This window comes from Trichechus manatus, unplaced genomic scaffold, assembly GCF_000243295.1.
Source record: "Trichechus manatus latirostris isolate Lorelei unplaced genomic scaffold, TriManLat1.0 scaffold00063, whole genome shotgun sequence".
NCBI lineage: Eukaryota > Metazoa > Chordata > Mammalia > Sirenia > Trichechidae > Trichechus > Trichechus manatus.
The window spans coordinates 8,793,139-8,806,477 of NW_004443999.1; the positions used below are offsets into that span (position 1 = coordinate 8,793,139).

At 42.2% G+C, this 13,339-nt stretch overlaps 1 protein-coding gene across 2 annotated transcripts in view; it reads left to right on the forward strand.

Annotated features, from left to right (window-relative positions):
- Positions 1-1,875: 1,875 nt before the first annotated feature.
- The window catches only part of MALT1 (MALT1 paracaspase), a 62,110-nt gene continuing 50,646 nt past the window's right edge, over positions 1,876-13,339 (forward strand). For both annotated transcript variants that reach the window (XM_004379267.3, XM_023733995.1), the window contains exons 1-2: positions 1,876-2,262; positions 11,082-11,248. In XM_004379267.3, the coding sequence (XP_004379324.1) occupies positions 2,036-2,262; positions 11,082-11,248 (394 nt within the window). In that variant the 5' untranslated portion in view covers positions 1,876-2,035. The remainder of the gene's footprint in view (positions 2,263-11,081; positions 11,249-13,339) is intronic.

Consider the following 13,339-nt stretch of genomic DNA (forward strand, 5'->3'; position numbering starts at 1 on the left):
GTTATTCTCCAGGGACTAGTCCCCTCCTGATCACGTCTTGCACATAAACCAAAACCAAACCTGTGGCCAACGAGTCAGTTTCGACTCATAGTGATCCTATAGGACAGAGAAGAACTGCCCCATAGGGTTTCCAAGGAGCGGCTGGTGGATTGGAACTGCCAACCTTTTGGTTAGCAGCCCAAAGCTTAACCACTGGTGCCACCAGGACTTCATCGTGCATATGGAAAACTTAAAAAAAAAAAATAAAGTTTGTTGAATCTAAATTTTAAAAGGCGAGACTCCAATAATGACTAGAAGATTTGAGTTCCATAAATGGCACATGCAGACTGCCAGAAAATATTTGTTCGATGATTAAGGGCAAAACAGGAAGGCACTAGAAGTTATTGGCAAAAGCTTTCCAAGTCAAGCTGGATATGAAACAAGCCTTTGTATTTATAATGTAAATATAATAGCCAAACACTGAGTTAAGTGCTTTACATACATCAACTACTTTAACTCTGGGAACAACTCTCTATACATTTTCTGTCCCCTTTTTAACAGATGAGGTAGGTAATTAAGTAACTTATTAAAGGTCAAAAAACTTTAATCCAGCGCATCTTTTCGGATCCAGAGATCATGCTCATCGCCATTATACTGTATTCTGAACTCTGAACTTGCACAGGAGTGAAAAGAAACAGCGTCAAGTGACTGCATGTTGTCCCATAATGTGGCGTTAGCTATATGCAACAAACACCTGGTCAACGGGTAGTGAAAATTTGGGGTCCAAGTTTTTGCTACAGAGAAACCCTGATGCCTGGGTAATGAAAAAGCTAGTGGCACCAGAAGTTGAGCCAGAAAGCTTTGTGTTTGGGGGCTACCTGACTGGTCACACTTCTTAAGTCATTTGCATGCTTTTGTCTCAAACCTCCGTCGTTTTCAATAGGATACTGGACTTGAATATTTGACTGGAAGAGAGCTCAAACGTAGTTCCTGTTTATTACTCCATGTATTCTGGATCACTCCGGGGAGAGGCATCCTCTATACATTGCCTGCTTTGATTTTGAAGATTGCAGGTGGTAATCTGACAAGGGGAAAACCAAACGATCTCGTGCCGACAACAATCATTTCTAGGATCTGATTGAGTTCGAATACATCACTACTCTGTTTTACAAAAAAAGTCTAGGCACTGATTTCGGCCAACTCCCACGCAAACGTCTGGATCTCTAGCACTACTTCCCCTTAACAGTGCCATACCACATCTAATTCTACGAGGAAGCCTGCGCTGAGGTTGCCCAATACGGTCGCTGGGGGAGTAGGTGGGCACACGCAAGTTACGGAGTCAGCTGCAAGCGGCCCGGGAGCAGCTGCCGAGCCACGGATGGAGAAGCGCGTGCTCCCCTATTTGCGGAATGATATTCTTGGCGTGAAAGCAATCTTCCTCCCACGGGCTCGGGAAGCCCCGACACTACAGGCTTCCTCGCCACAGTGGAGCCGTCGGTGCGTAGATCCTCCACCGCTTCCTCCTCCAGCTGCAATTACCCGACCCTTCCTGTTCAACGAGGGCCCCACCTCCCGCGTTTGAAGCGCGCGCCACCACGGCCCCGGAGACCACACGGAAGGCAGTGGGAGGTGTCGACCGCACGCACGCGCAGAGGGGGGCCGGCCCCGCCCCCAAGGCCCTGTCCAGGCTCCGGCCCAGGCCCCGCCCCTAGGCGCGCCTGGCGCGGTCGGCCGGCGGGTTACCCTGCAAACCCGTCTCGGCGGGACGTGGGTGCAGAGCGAAGCTTCTCCCTCCGAGCCCGTCGGCCCCGCCCAGGCCCCGCCCCTGCTAGGCCCCGCCCCTCGGCGCGCCTGCCTCGGTTAGTCAGCCTCGCACATCGGCAAACCTGTCCCAGCAGGGCGGGGAGCAGAGCTTCCTCCTCTGAGCGCGGTGCTGCCGCCCCGTTTGTCCTTCCGCCCCTGCCTCCACGACTGCGGGGCGAACGACGGGGAGAGCGGAAGGTGCGCTGAAGCCGAGGCCCGCGGCCCGGCCGGCGCGGGGTCGCCGGCGCGGGACATGTCGCTTTGGGGGGAGCCGCAGCAGGCCCCGCAGCCCTCGGCCTCGCAGCTGCCTCCGACCGCGCCCGCGGGGCCGCCGCCACCCCCTCCGGCCAGCGCAACCCTCAACCGCCTACGGGAGCCACTGCTGCGGAGACTCAGCGAGAGCTTGGACCGGGCGCCCGAGGGCCGAGGCTGGAGGAGGCTGGCTGAGGTGGCGGGGAGTCGGGGGCGTCTCCGGCTCAGGTGAGGCGACGCGGGCCGGGGGCGTGGTGGGGGAAGGGAGGGAGCAGGGCGAAGTCGACGTCACGTGGGCGCGGAGGGGTCCTGCGGCGCGCGACCTGAGACCGCGAGTTGAAGGACTGACACTGTCGTGGGTGGGGTTGGAAGCCCGTCGGGGGCACCCGAGTTGGGTGACGGCTGGTGGGGAAGAATGTGGGAAGGACTTCAGCCGTCGTTTAGAGAGCGCCTCCTGAACCCAGGAAGGTCTTGGGAATGCACAAGGTTGGAGGCTGTGGAATGGAGATGTTTCCCACCCTTTTCCTGCCTTCCCATGATCTGAAAGAGAGAAGTGGAGGATCAAAGAGCAGATACTGAGAAGGAAAGCTAATTATGATAGGGCAGATGGCAATTCCAAAGGACTTAAAATACAAAAGAAAGGATATTGACGCGCACCTAGAAGACCCAAGGAAGATTGAGATGGAGACGGAGACGTGCAGGTAGAGAGGTAATGAAAGCAGAGGATGTGGGGTACAAGAGTCCGTGGCTTCTATGTAGGGAGAGAAGGATGGTGGGAAAGACTGCAACAGAACTCACCATCTTCCCCCATCAAACCAAGTTCCAAGTTCTCTTCTTGACTTCACCATGAACATTATAAGTAAAGCTGTTTTCCTTTTTACCAGGCTTGGAACCACTGTACTAGGGGTTCTTGAACTTTTTGGCGACGGGACTCCTTTACTCTCGTAAGGATTATTGAGATTCCCCAAAGGGTTTTTGTTTATGTAGGTTATATATTACATATAGTGTGTATTGATATTTACCATATTAGAAATTAAAACTAAGACATTTAAAAATAACAATCGTAATAACTCTACATGTTAACAGAAATAACATTTTTTGTGGCAACACAAACTTCTAAAACAATTAGAAGAGTGAATTTGTTTTACATTTTGAAATTCTCATTAATGTCTTGGCTTAATTGAAGACAGGTGGATTCTTCCTGTTTGCTTCTGCATTCAGTTTGTTACAGTATGATAGGTCACTCCTGAGAGAATGAATGAGAAAGGTAAATAATGTCTTAGTATTCTATAAAAAGTCATTTTGGTCTTGCAGACCCCCTGAAAGGGGCTCTGGAACCCCAATAAGGGTTCTCAGACCATACTTTAAGAACTACTACTTTATACCACTATTCTGGTTTTGATCTGCCTTTTAACTCCTTAGCAGTTTGTTTTTTAAATTCTCCTATGTCTGAATGTTATCTTGTACTATAATTTGTACACATCTTTGTAAATTGTCTGAGAGCAGACACCATCTCTTAATATTCTTCTAGTTATTCATAGAACCTATCTTTCTTTTAATTGTACTTTAGATAAAGGTTTACAAAGCAAATTAGTTTCTCATTAAACAATACACGTATTGTTTTGTGACATTGGTTGCCAACCTCACGACCATAAATGCTCTTCCCTTCTCGAAGTTGGGTTTCCCATGACCAGCTTTCCTGTCCCCTTCTGCCTTCTCGTCCTTCCCCCTGGGCTGTTGTGTCCATTTCGTCTCATTTTGTTTTATGGACCAGTCTAATCTTTGGCTGAAGGGTGAACCTCAGGAGTGACTTCAGTACCAAGTCAAAAAGGTGTCCGGAGGCCATACTCTTGGGGTTTCTCCAGTCTCTGTCAGACCAGTTTAAGTCTGTTCTTTTTTTTTGGGGGGGGGGGTTCACCAGTTTAAGTCTGTTCTTTTCTTTTTCTTTTTTTTTTGGTGAGTTAGAATTTTGTTCTACATTTTTCTCCAGCTGTGTCCAGGACTCTCTGTTGTGATCCTTGTCAGAGCAGTCAGTGGGGGTAGCCAGGCACCATCTAGTTGTGCTGGACTCAGTCTGGTGGAGGCTATGGTGCTTGCAGTCCGTTAGTCCTTTGCACTAATCTTTCCCTTGTGTCTTTAGTTTTCTTCATTCTCCCTTGCTCCAGACAGGGTGAGACCAGTGGAGTATCACAAGCTTTTAAGATCCCAGACACTACTCACCAAAGTAGGATATAGAATGTTTTCTTTATAAACTATGTTATGCCAGTTGAGCTAGGTGTTCCCCAGGACCATGGCCCCTGGCCCTAAGCCCAGTAATTCAGTCCCTCGGGGAGTTTGGATGTGTTTATGGAGCTTCCATGAGCTGCATAGCACCTGTCTTAACACTCAATAAATATTTGTTGAATTGAGAGGAGGAATCATTCTTTCATTCAGAATTATACTTGATAGCCAGTTATTTGTTAGAAGTTCCAGAAGATAAAAAGATGACAACTATTTAGCTCCTTTTCACAAGGGCTTAGCTAATAATGGATGTTATTCTGGGACATTCACAAATAACATGTTAAATGTTATATAATAATGACAACAATAATTTTATCATTTACTGAGCACTGAGTTTATACCAGACAATGTACTGTTTACTTGCATTATTTACTTTAATCCTCACAACAACCCAAGTTTCAGAGAAATTGAGGTTAAGGCAAAGAGAAATGATGATTTTGGATTATTTGTACGTAAAGGTAAGAGAAACAAGAAGTGGTAAACTTGCAGAATTGAGCAGACAGCATTTTTTCTGTTCTAGGGAGAACATCATTGAGCTTTTCAGTGAGCAAAGACAATCCAAAATAATATTTTTCTAGGTCCATAGATTTCCAAATGTCTAAACTTTTGCAGTCTGAAGTTTGGAGAATTTGGGATCATTTAGCTCATATGCCTATTGGAATTGGAATCAGAGAAGATCCACGTAGTCTGAGGACTAGAGTGAGCAGAAAGAATTAAACTGACATAAAAAGTTAGCATTGGGAGAAGGGCAGCTATGGTAGCAGAAGGTGCTAATGGTACTTTTCTCTGGTATCAAACATAGGGATTGTCCTGCGTGAGTCCGGCCCAAGTGGGTAACAAGTCCCATGAGAATGTAAGTTGTTTCCATCAGTGGTCCTGGATTCACAGGCCAAAAATCTCCAAAGGTGTCTTTTTCTTCTCTCTCTTTCCACTTTTTTTCTCACTCTTTACATCTTTCCTCAAACCAGATGAGAATTTATTTAACTTTTTTAAAAAAAAGAAAAAAACTGTAAGAAAACAGAGTCCATTCAGAACTGTCCACCAGGGATTAGGAATAATTTTAAATATTTTCAGATGGTTATTGATGTGTACTATCTACCCTAATATTCCAAACTGATGTACTATTGAACACCCTTTCCTGTCAGTGTAGAGATAGGCAGGTGCAAGTTCTCAGTGGCTTGCTCAGTCTATGTAAATTCCATGACGGCATGGCAGATCTGAGCCCCAAGGATGGATGGCAGAACTTTCTGGAAGCCTCTAATGCTGTCTGAATTGCATTAAGCAGGGGACTTAGAAATGAGGCTGTAGAACATGGACCAAGGAAAAACAATCTGTCACTGCATAGCTGCTGTATGGAAGGTACTTCTTTAGCTGCAGAAATCCCACCCTGAAGCAGCTTATAACATGCTATAGGAGTGAGAACATGTGAAAAGCTTTAACAGAAGGTCTTCTCCATATCTCTTCAGTCTCTGAATGTTGGAGTGCTTTGGGATCAGTCACTGTGTCTCTCTCTACAGGTCTTTCACCTAATCTCCTTCTTGGTGTCATCCTTCAGTCTCACGGCTTCCCATGTATTTAGGCTGATTATGCCCATTTTTATCTCCAGCCCAGATCTCTGCCTGAACTCCCAGATTCATGTACGCAGATGCCCATTTGCCATCTCTCCTTGAATGACTGATTGGCATCTTAAAGTGAACAATGTTTTCCCCCAGAAACACTTATCTGTCTGTCTTTCTGTCTATATCTTTCTCTGTGTGTCTCATGCGGTTGTCTGCATCTCGGTAAATAGCAGTTGCATCCTTCCAGCTGTTCAGACCAAAACTTCAAAGTCATCCCTGACCCCTCTTTTACACACCACATCCATTTTGTCAGTAAATCTTATCTGCTGTACCTTCAATATATATCTAGAATATTTATTATAAAAACTAGTTGCGGTTGAGTCAACTCCTACTCATGATGACCCCATGTGTGTCAGAGAACTGTGTTCCATAGGGTTTTCAGTGGCTGGTTTTTTTGGAAGTAAATCACCAGACCTTTCTTCCAAGGCACCTCTGGGGAGACTAAAACCTCCAACCTTTCAGTTAGCAGCCAAGCATGTTAACTGTGCCACTTAAGGACTCATATACATTATAATATATATAAAATATGTATGTTATTATATTCTTCAACAGTTAACATACTAGTCCATACCACCATTGTCTCTCACCTGGATTATTCCAGTAGCTGCTTAACATCTCCCTTCTGCTTAAACCTCCCTCCCCTACCCCCAAGTCTATTCTCAATATAGCAGTCAGAATGATTCGTTTTAAACATTAAATTGGATCTTGTCCTTCCTCTGCTTAAAACCCTCCAAGTGCATTTCTGTCTCAGAGTAAAAACACATGTAGCCTTCACTTAACTCTTGGACCTCATAGTCTTATTATCATAACCTCCCTCTCTAGTCACACTTGCTTTCTTGCTTTTCCTTGAACACAGTAGGGTCTTACACTTGCTGTTTTGTTCACTACTCTATCCCCAGTACATAGAACAGTATCTTGACACATTATAACTTTAATAAATATTTTTTCAAGTGAAAGGATTCATTCTAGGCCCAGGAAACACATGGAAGAATCTGTGGAGAATGACTTGTAGACAGCACACAGAATTGGGAGCGAGATTAGTTAGAATGCCCTCATACTAGATTGATCGGTATAAAATTATGGGGGTTGGTAGTTGTGGAGATGGGGAAATATGGTCAGATCCAGGATATATTTTGGATGTACAGTTCAGAGGGCTTGTTGATGGATTTAAAATGAGTAGTGAAGAAACCCTGATCACGTAGTGGTTAAGAGCTACAGCTGCTAACCAAAAGGTCAGCAGTTTGAATCCACCAGGCTCTCCTTGGAAACCCTATGGTGCAGTTCTCCTCTGTCCTGTAGGGTCACTATGAGTCAGAATCAGCTCAAAGGCAATGGGTATGGTATAGTAATGAACAAAAGCAATAAATCAAGGATAATTTTTGGGTTTAGCTTGAGTAACTGAGTGGGTGGTGATACACTGAGTGGGTGGTGATACAGTTTGTTCAGATAGGGAAGATGGGGAGAAGCAGGTTTAGACAGGAGAAATTAATAGAGTCTTTAGTTAAGTTTTAGTTATCTATTAGACAAATAAGTAAAGATGCCAAATAAGCATGTAGATATAGTTTGGGGGGCCATGGTAGTGTATTTTATCAGTTACTGTTCAGTCAGTTCTGACTCATGGTGACCCCATGTGTGTCAGAGTAGAACTGTGCTCCATGGAGTTTTCAATGGCTGAATTTTTTAGAAGCAGATCACTAGGCCTTTCTTCTGAGGTGCCTCTGGGCAGACTCAAACCTCCAGCCTTTCAGTTAGCAGCCAAGTGTGTTAACTGTTTACACTATATTGGTGGTATTTAAAGCTATGGGTTTGGATGACGTCACCTGCAAAGAGTATAGAGAACAGGAGAGGGCCAGAATAGACTCCTAGGGCATTCCAACGTGAAGTAGTTGATCACTGGAAACAGCAAGGATAGACATCCTGTTCAAACAGAATAGCTGTGGCTGAAGGGAGATGTGGATGGAAGAAGGTTTTGTTTTTTTTTTTCCTTTAAATAGGTGGTAGAGCAAGGTTGCTAGCTAATGGGAGTGATCTGAAAAACTGGAAGAAATAGATGATGGAAGAGAGAGAAAGGGCAGCTGCAGAAGCAAAGAGAATGTCAGAGCACTTCTGTGTTCTGGATCTTCAGTAGAGAACTTGGTATGTGTTGTAGGGCACTGTGGTGAAATCTGTGAGAGTTACAGCCCCTATGAATTTCTTGTGCACTGCTGGATTCTCAGAGCCTGGGACAGTGCCTGGCACAGAGTAGGCTCTGTTGGTTACTTCAGTTACCAAAGCTGGACAACACTGAAAACAGCAATGTTGTAGAACTTGGAGTAATTATTTCATGGAAGCTACTTTCTTTCTTTATATATGGTAGAGGTCTGTTCTAGATGATAATTATATTGATTATTATTCCAACATTATCTGTGTATGCCTCCTGTTTATGAATGCCTCTGGCACTGGCAATGCTGCAGAGAATAAAATAGATAAAAATCTCTGCCTTATTCTCACTAAAGTGTCAGGAGCAAGACAAATATGCCCGTTATTATTATCACTGTTAACGTTGTACTGTATTAACCAACACATTTAAAAACTTTAGAGGAGGTAAAATTTTCATTATTTTAGATGATATAATTGCATGCCTGGACTACTCAAGAAAACTGTAAAACCTCCCCAAACATTAAGAGAATCCAATAAGGTAATTATAATTTTATAATTATAACATTAATATTTAGAAACCAGTATCCTCTATATGCACAAACAAAAAACAATTTAATGGGTGAAAAAATCCCATTTTTAGCAGCATCAAAAAAGATAAACTAGCCAGGAATAAATTTAATAAGAAATGCATAAAAGTATGTGAGAAATACTCTAAAACACACTTGAAAGGCACGAAAGTAAATTGGACAAATAGAAAGACGTGCCATATTGTTGCATAGGAAGACTTCAGTATTATAAAGATGTCAGTTCTCCCTAAATGAATTTTTAATGTTAGCACAATCCCTACAAAACATAGTTGGTTTCATTCTCTTCCTCCTTCCCTCCACTCCTTCCTCCCTCACTCCCTTTCAAACTCTAAGTTTATTCTAAAGAACATATGTAAATATAAATAAGCAAGAATGGCCAGGAAAACTCCAAAAAAGGAGTAATAAGGGAAGACTAGTCCTTAGACATAACTGAGTCATTTTAAAGTCTTAATAATTAAAACAATGTGGTACTGGTACATGAATAGACAAACCAGTGGAACAGACTACGAAGTTCAGAAAGATCTAATATAAATAAATGTAAGAGTTTATTATATGATAAAACTTGCATTTCTAATTATTGAAGTAAAAAGTTTTTGATAAATACTATTGGAATAAGTGGGTAACCATCTGGCGAAAGATAATCTATATTTCATACTATACATTTATTAGAGTAATTGATGCTAGCTGCTATAACAAATAACCCTCCCCCCCACCAAATGGCATCACATAATAAAAATTCATTTCTTGCTCACACTGTAGTTATGTGTAAGAAGTCTGGAACCCAGGAATCCTGGCTTCTTACATTCATTATGTGGTTCTGCCATGTCATGCTCCCTCACCTTGGACCATGGTGCTTGCAAGCCAGGATCTTGCAAAAAATGTGTGTCACTTCCACTCACTTCCATTCTAGTGCCCAGAACTAGTTACCTGTAGCCCCAAAGGAGGGTGGAAAATGTACTGTTCCTATATGCCTGGGAAGAAGAACCAGGATTAGTAAATATCTAGCCAGCCTTTGCCTCAGTGTATCAGGATAAGCTCCAAATAGGTCAGAGGTTTTCCTATTTAAAAAAGAAGATGAAAGAGACTGTTCTGGAAAAAATATAAGCTTAGAGAAGAAGATTGATAAATTGCATAAATTAAAATCTTCAGGACAAAGGAAAAAAGTATACACACACCCCTCACCATAAGCAAGTTGAAAGAAAAGGAGGTTGAACTAGGAAAATATATTTAATTCGTATCACAGACAAGGGTCTAAATATACCTAACATGTAAAGATCTCATAGAACTCAATAAGAAATAGCAAAAGGTCTAATAGAGGAGTGGGCAAAAAATATGGACAAACTATTCATAGAAAAAAACCACAAATCGTACTTAAACATATGAAAAGATAAGATACCTAGCCTCATTCATTTTAAAAGAAATGCAAATTAAAATTACCCAGATATACCATGTTCCCCTTATCTGGTAAAAATCCAAAAGTGTGTCAACACATTCTATTGGTAAGGCTGTGGGGAAACAGGCACTCTCATGCATAGCTGATGAGGGTCCAAAATTGTACAGCCATTTGAAGAGATCTATCAGAATTACACTTGCATGCACACTCTGACCTAGCAGTCCCAGTTCTGGAATTTTATGGATAAACTTGCACATGTACGAGATGACATGTTCAGGGTTATCCATAGCAGCATTATTTTGTAAGAGCAAATAAGTTCGAACAACCTGAGTGTCACATCTGTAGGAGACTGGAATAAATACCATGACATAGTCATACTAAAGAATATTGTGCAACTATATGACAGCCCTTTTTCTATAAAATAAAGGGGGAGAATAAGAATATATATTTATATTTGCATTAGGAAGCACTGTAAGGGGCAACTAAAGAATCCCTGCCAGAAAGTAGGATTGGAGTCCCAGTGCCAGTACTCCTGGCTGAGGGACAGTGAGCAAGTCTCTTCACCTCTCTGAGGTGTGCTGTGCTGACTCCTGATGCAGGGGAAGTTGTCCGGCTGATTCTTCTTTCCCCATGAATGTGTTCTTACATATGTAGGTCCCTTCCATGCCCCCTACTCTTAATACCCATTTTCATATGTGTTTATATATATACCTATACCTTTTTTTTCCACAAAGAAAAGATACACAAGAAACTAATACAAGAGGTTTCCTATGGGGCTTGGAGGAATGTGGTATAGAGTGATTGGAATGGGAGTGAATGGTATCTATCAACGTGTCTATCTGTCGATAAAGAGGAGTCCCCTATAATGACAGAAGAAGGAAAGGACAGTCGCATTTATAATGTAACTAGATTTACACCACTCAACAGTTAGAGATTTATTTATATCCCTGTAGCACTTCCATTTGCGCCAAACGTATAGCCAGCATGTTACATTGAATAAAATCGTTGGCTTAAATCTGTTGTTTTCAGTTGCCTGGACTTGGAGCAGTGTTCTCTTAAGGTATTGGAGCCTGAAGGAAGCCCAAGCCTGTGTTTACTGAAGCTAATGGGTGAAAAGGGTTGTACAGTCACGGAACTGAGCGACTTCCTGCAGGCCATGGAACACACTGAAGTTCTCCAGCTTCTCAGCCCCCCAGGTAGGTTTTTCACTTAGGTATATTCTCCAGGAGTTCATGGAGACAGAATAGAGGAAAATAGCTCATTTATCCAGGCAAATTGTGCTAAGTATTTTTGGAAAATATGTAGAGCCTCGTTTTTCTCCGCAGGTATTTGACATAAATCTAATCAAACTTTTAAGCGTGACTGTCAGTTTACAAAAAGTACAGGGAATAGAGTTACGAATCAAATGAAGTCATAAGGAAATTATCAGAAAAATCCTGAATGTAGGGTATCTTGTAGGAAAATTTTTGGAAAATGTCAGGTCAAAACAAAAAAGTTAACAGTCTTCCTGAAAATTTTAAACAATATTTTGATTTTTGACAAGCCACCAACTAATAAGGTGCCACCCTAATAAGCATCAGTAATCTTCTTTTGGGTGCCCTGGTGGCACAACAGTGAAGTGCTCACTTAACCAAAAGATTGACAATTCAAACCCGTATAGTGGGTAGGAGAAAGACCTAGCGATCTGCTCCTGTAAAGATTACAGCCAAAGAAACTCTATAGGGCAGTTCTGCTCTGTCACATGGTGTTGCTATGAGTCTAATTCCCTCAACAACACCAGCAACAATAAATCTTCCTTTGAAAAGTCCATTTCTTTCTTTCTTTCTTTTTTTACATTTATTTTTTGTTGTTGTTGAGAATATACACTGCAGAACATACACCAATTCAATAATTTCTACTGTATAATTCGGTGACGTTGATTACATTCTTCAAGTTGTACAACTGTTCTCATCCTCCTTTTTCGAATTGTTCCTCGCCCATTAACATAAACTCGTTCTCCCTGAGTTTCCTATCTAATCTTTTGAGTTGCTGTTGTCAGTTTGATCCCATATAGATAATTCTTAAAAGAGCACAATGCTCAAGGCAGACATTCTTTACTCATTAAGCTAAATTATTGTTTGGTTTTAAGAAGACTTTTAGGGGATATTTTTGGATTAAGGCTTAAGATTTAAAGATTATCTCAGGGCAATATTTTCGGGAGTTCATCCAGTCTCAGTGGCTCCAGAATGTCTGGATTCCATGAGAATTTGAAATTGTGTTTTGCATTTTCCCCCAAACGTTCGGTAATGGTAGCCGAGCACCATCCAGTTCTTCTGGTCTCATGGCAAAGGAGGCAGTTGTTCATGGAGGCAATTGGCCACACGTGCCATTTCTTCCTTCTATTCTGACTCACCTTTCTCTGTTGCTCCAGGTGAATAGAGACCAAATGTACCTTGGATGGCTGCTTACAAGCTTCTAAGACCCCAGGCAGTATGCAGTGAACTAGGAGGTAGAACAGAAGCACTAAACGTGATATTAGGCCAATTAACTGGAATGTCCCATGAAAGATTTTATGGTTCTTGATTCACATCACCAAGTTACCTTTCAAAAGCTTTGTGCTAATTTGCATAGCCATGAGCAGGGGTTGTGGGAAACATCATCTGCATATTCTGGCCCATGAAAAGTCCATTTCTGCTCTTTGTGTTTTTCTTTAAATAGTAGGACTGGCACTTTACTGACAGTGCTCCCCTGTGCTGTGCAGATTGTTCTGAAGTTAGACCTCCAGGTTTTTTCAAAGTTATTCCCTAGTACTTGTTCACATTTGAAGGAGAATAGGAAAAGGAAAGCAGTTTCTATATTACTGCTTGTTCATTGCTTCTGAAGTTTTATGTCAGATTAGCCAATAGTGTTCGTAGGAGTCCATTGTTACTTGAATGTTAATTACTGATTTAAGAGGAAATATTTTGAGATCTGATAAAAGCTCAGTAATTTTAGGAAGAAGTAAATAATTTACCGTTAGCTTGCCATCTACATCTTGTATTAGGAAAAAAACGAAACCTGTTGCTGTCGAGTTGATTTTGACTGATAGCAACCCTATAAGACAGAGTAGAAGTGCCCCCATAGGGAGGGCACTTTACGGAAGCAAACTGCCACATCTTTCTCCGTAGAGCGGCTGGTGAGTTCAAACCGCCAACTTTTCAGTTAACAGCTGAGTACTTTCACCACTGTGCCACCAGGGTTCCTACATCTTATATGAATAATCTAAAACTTAACAAATCTGAGGATATTAGAATAAAGAAATACAACAA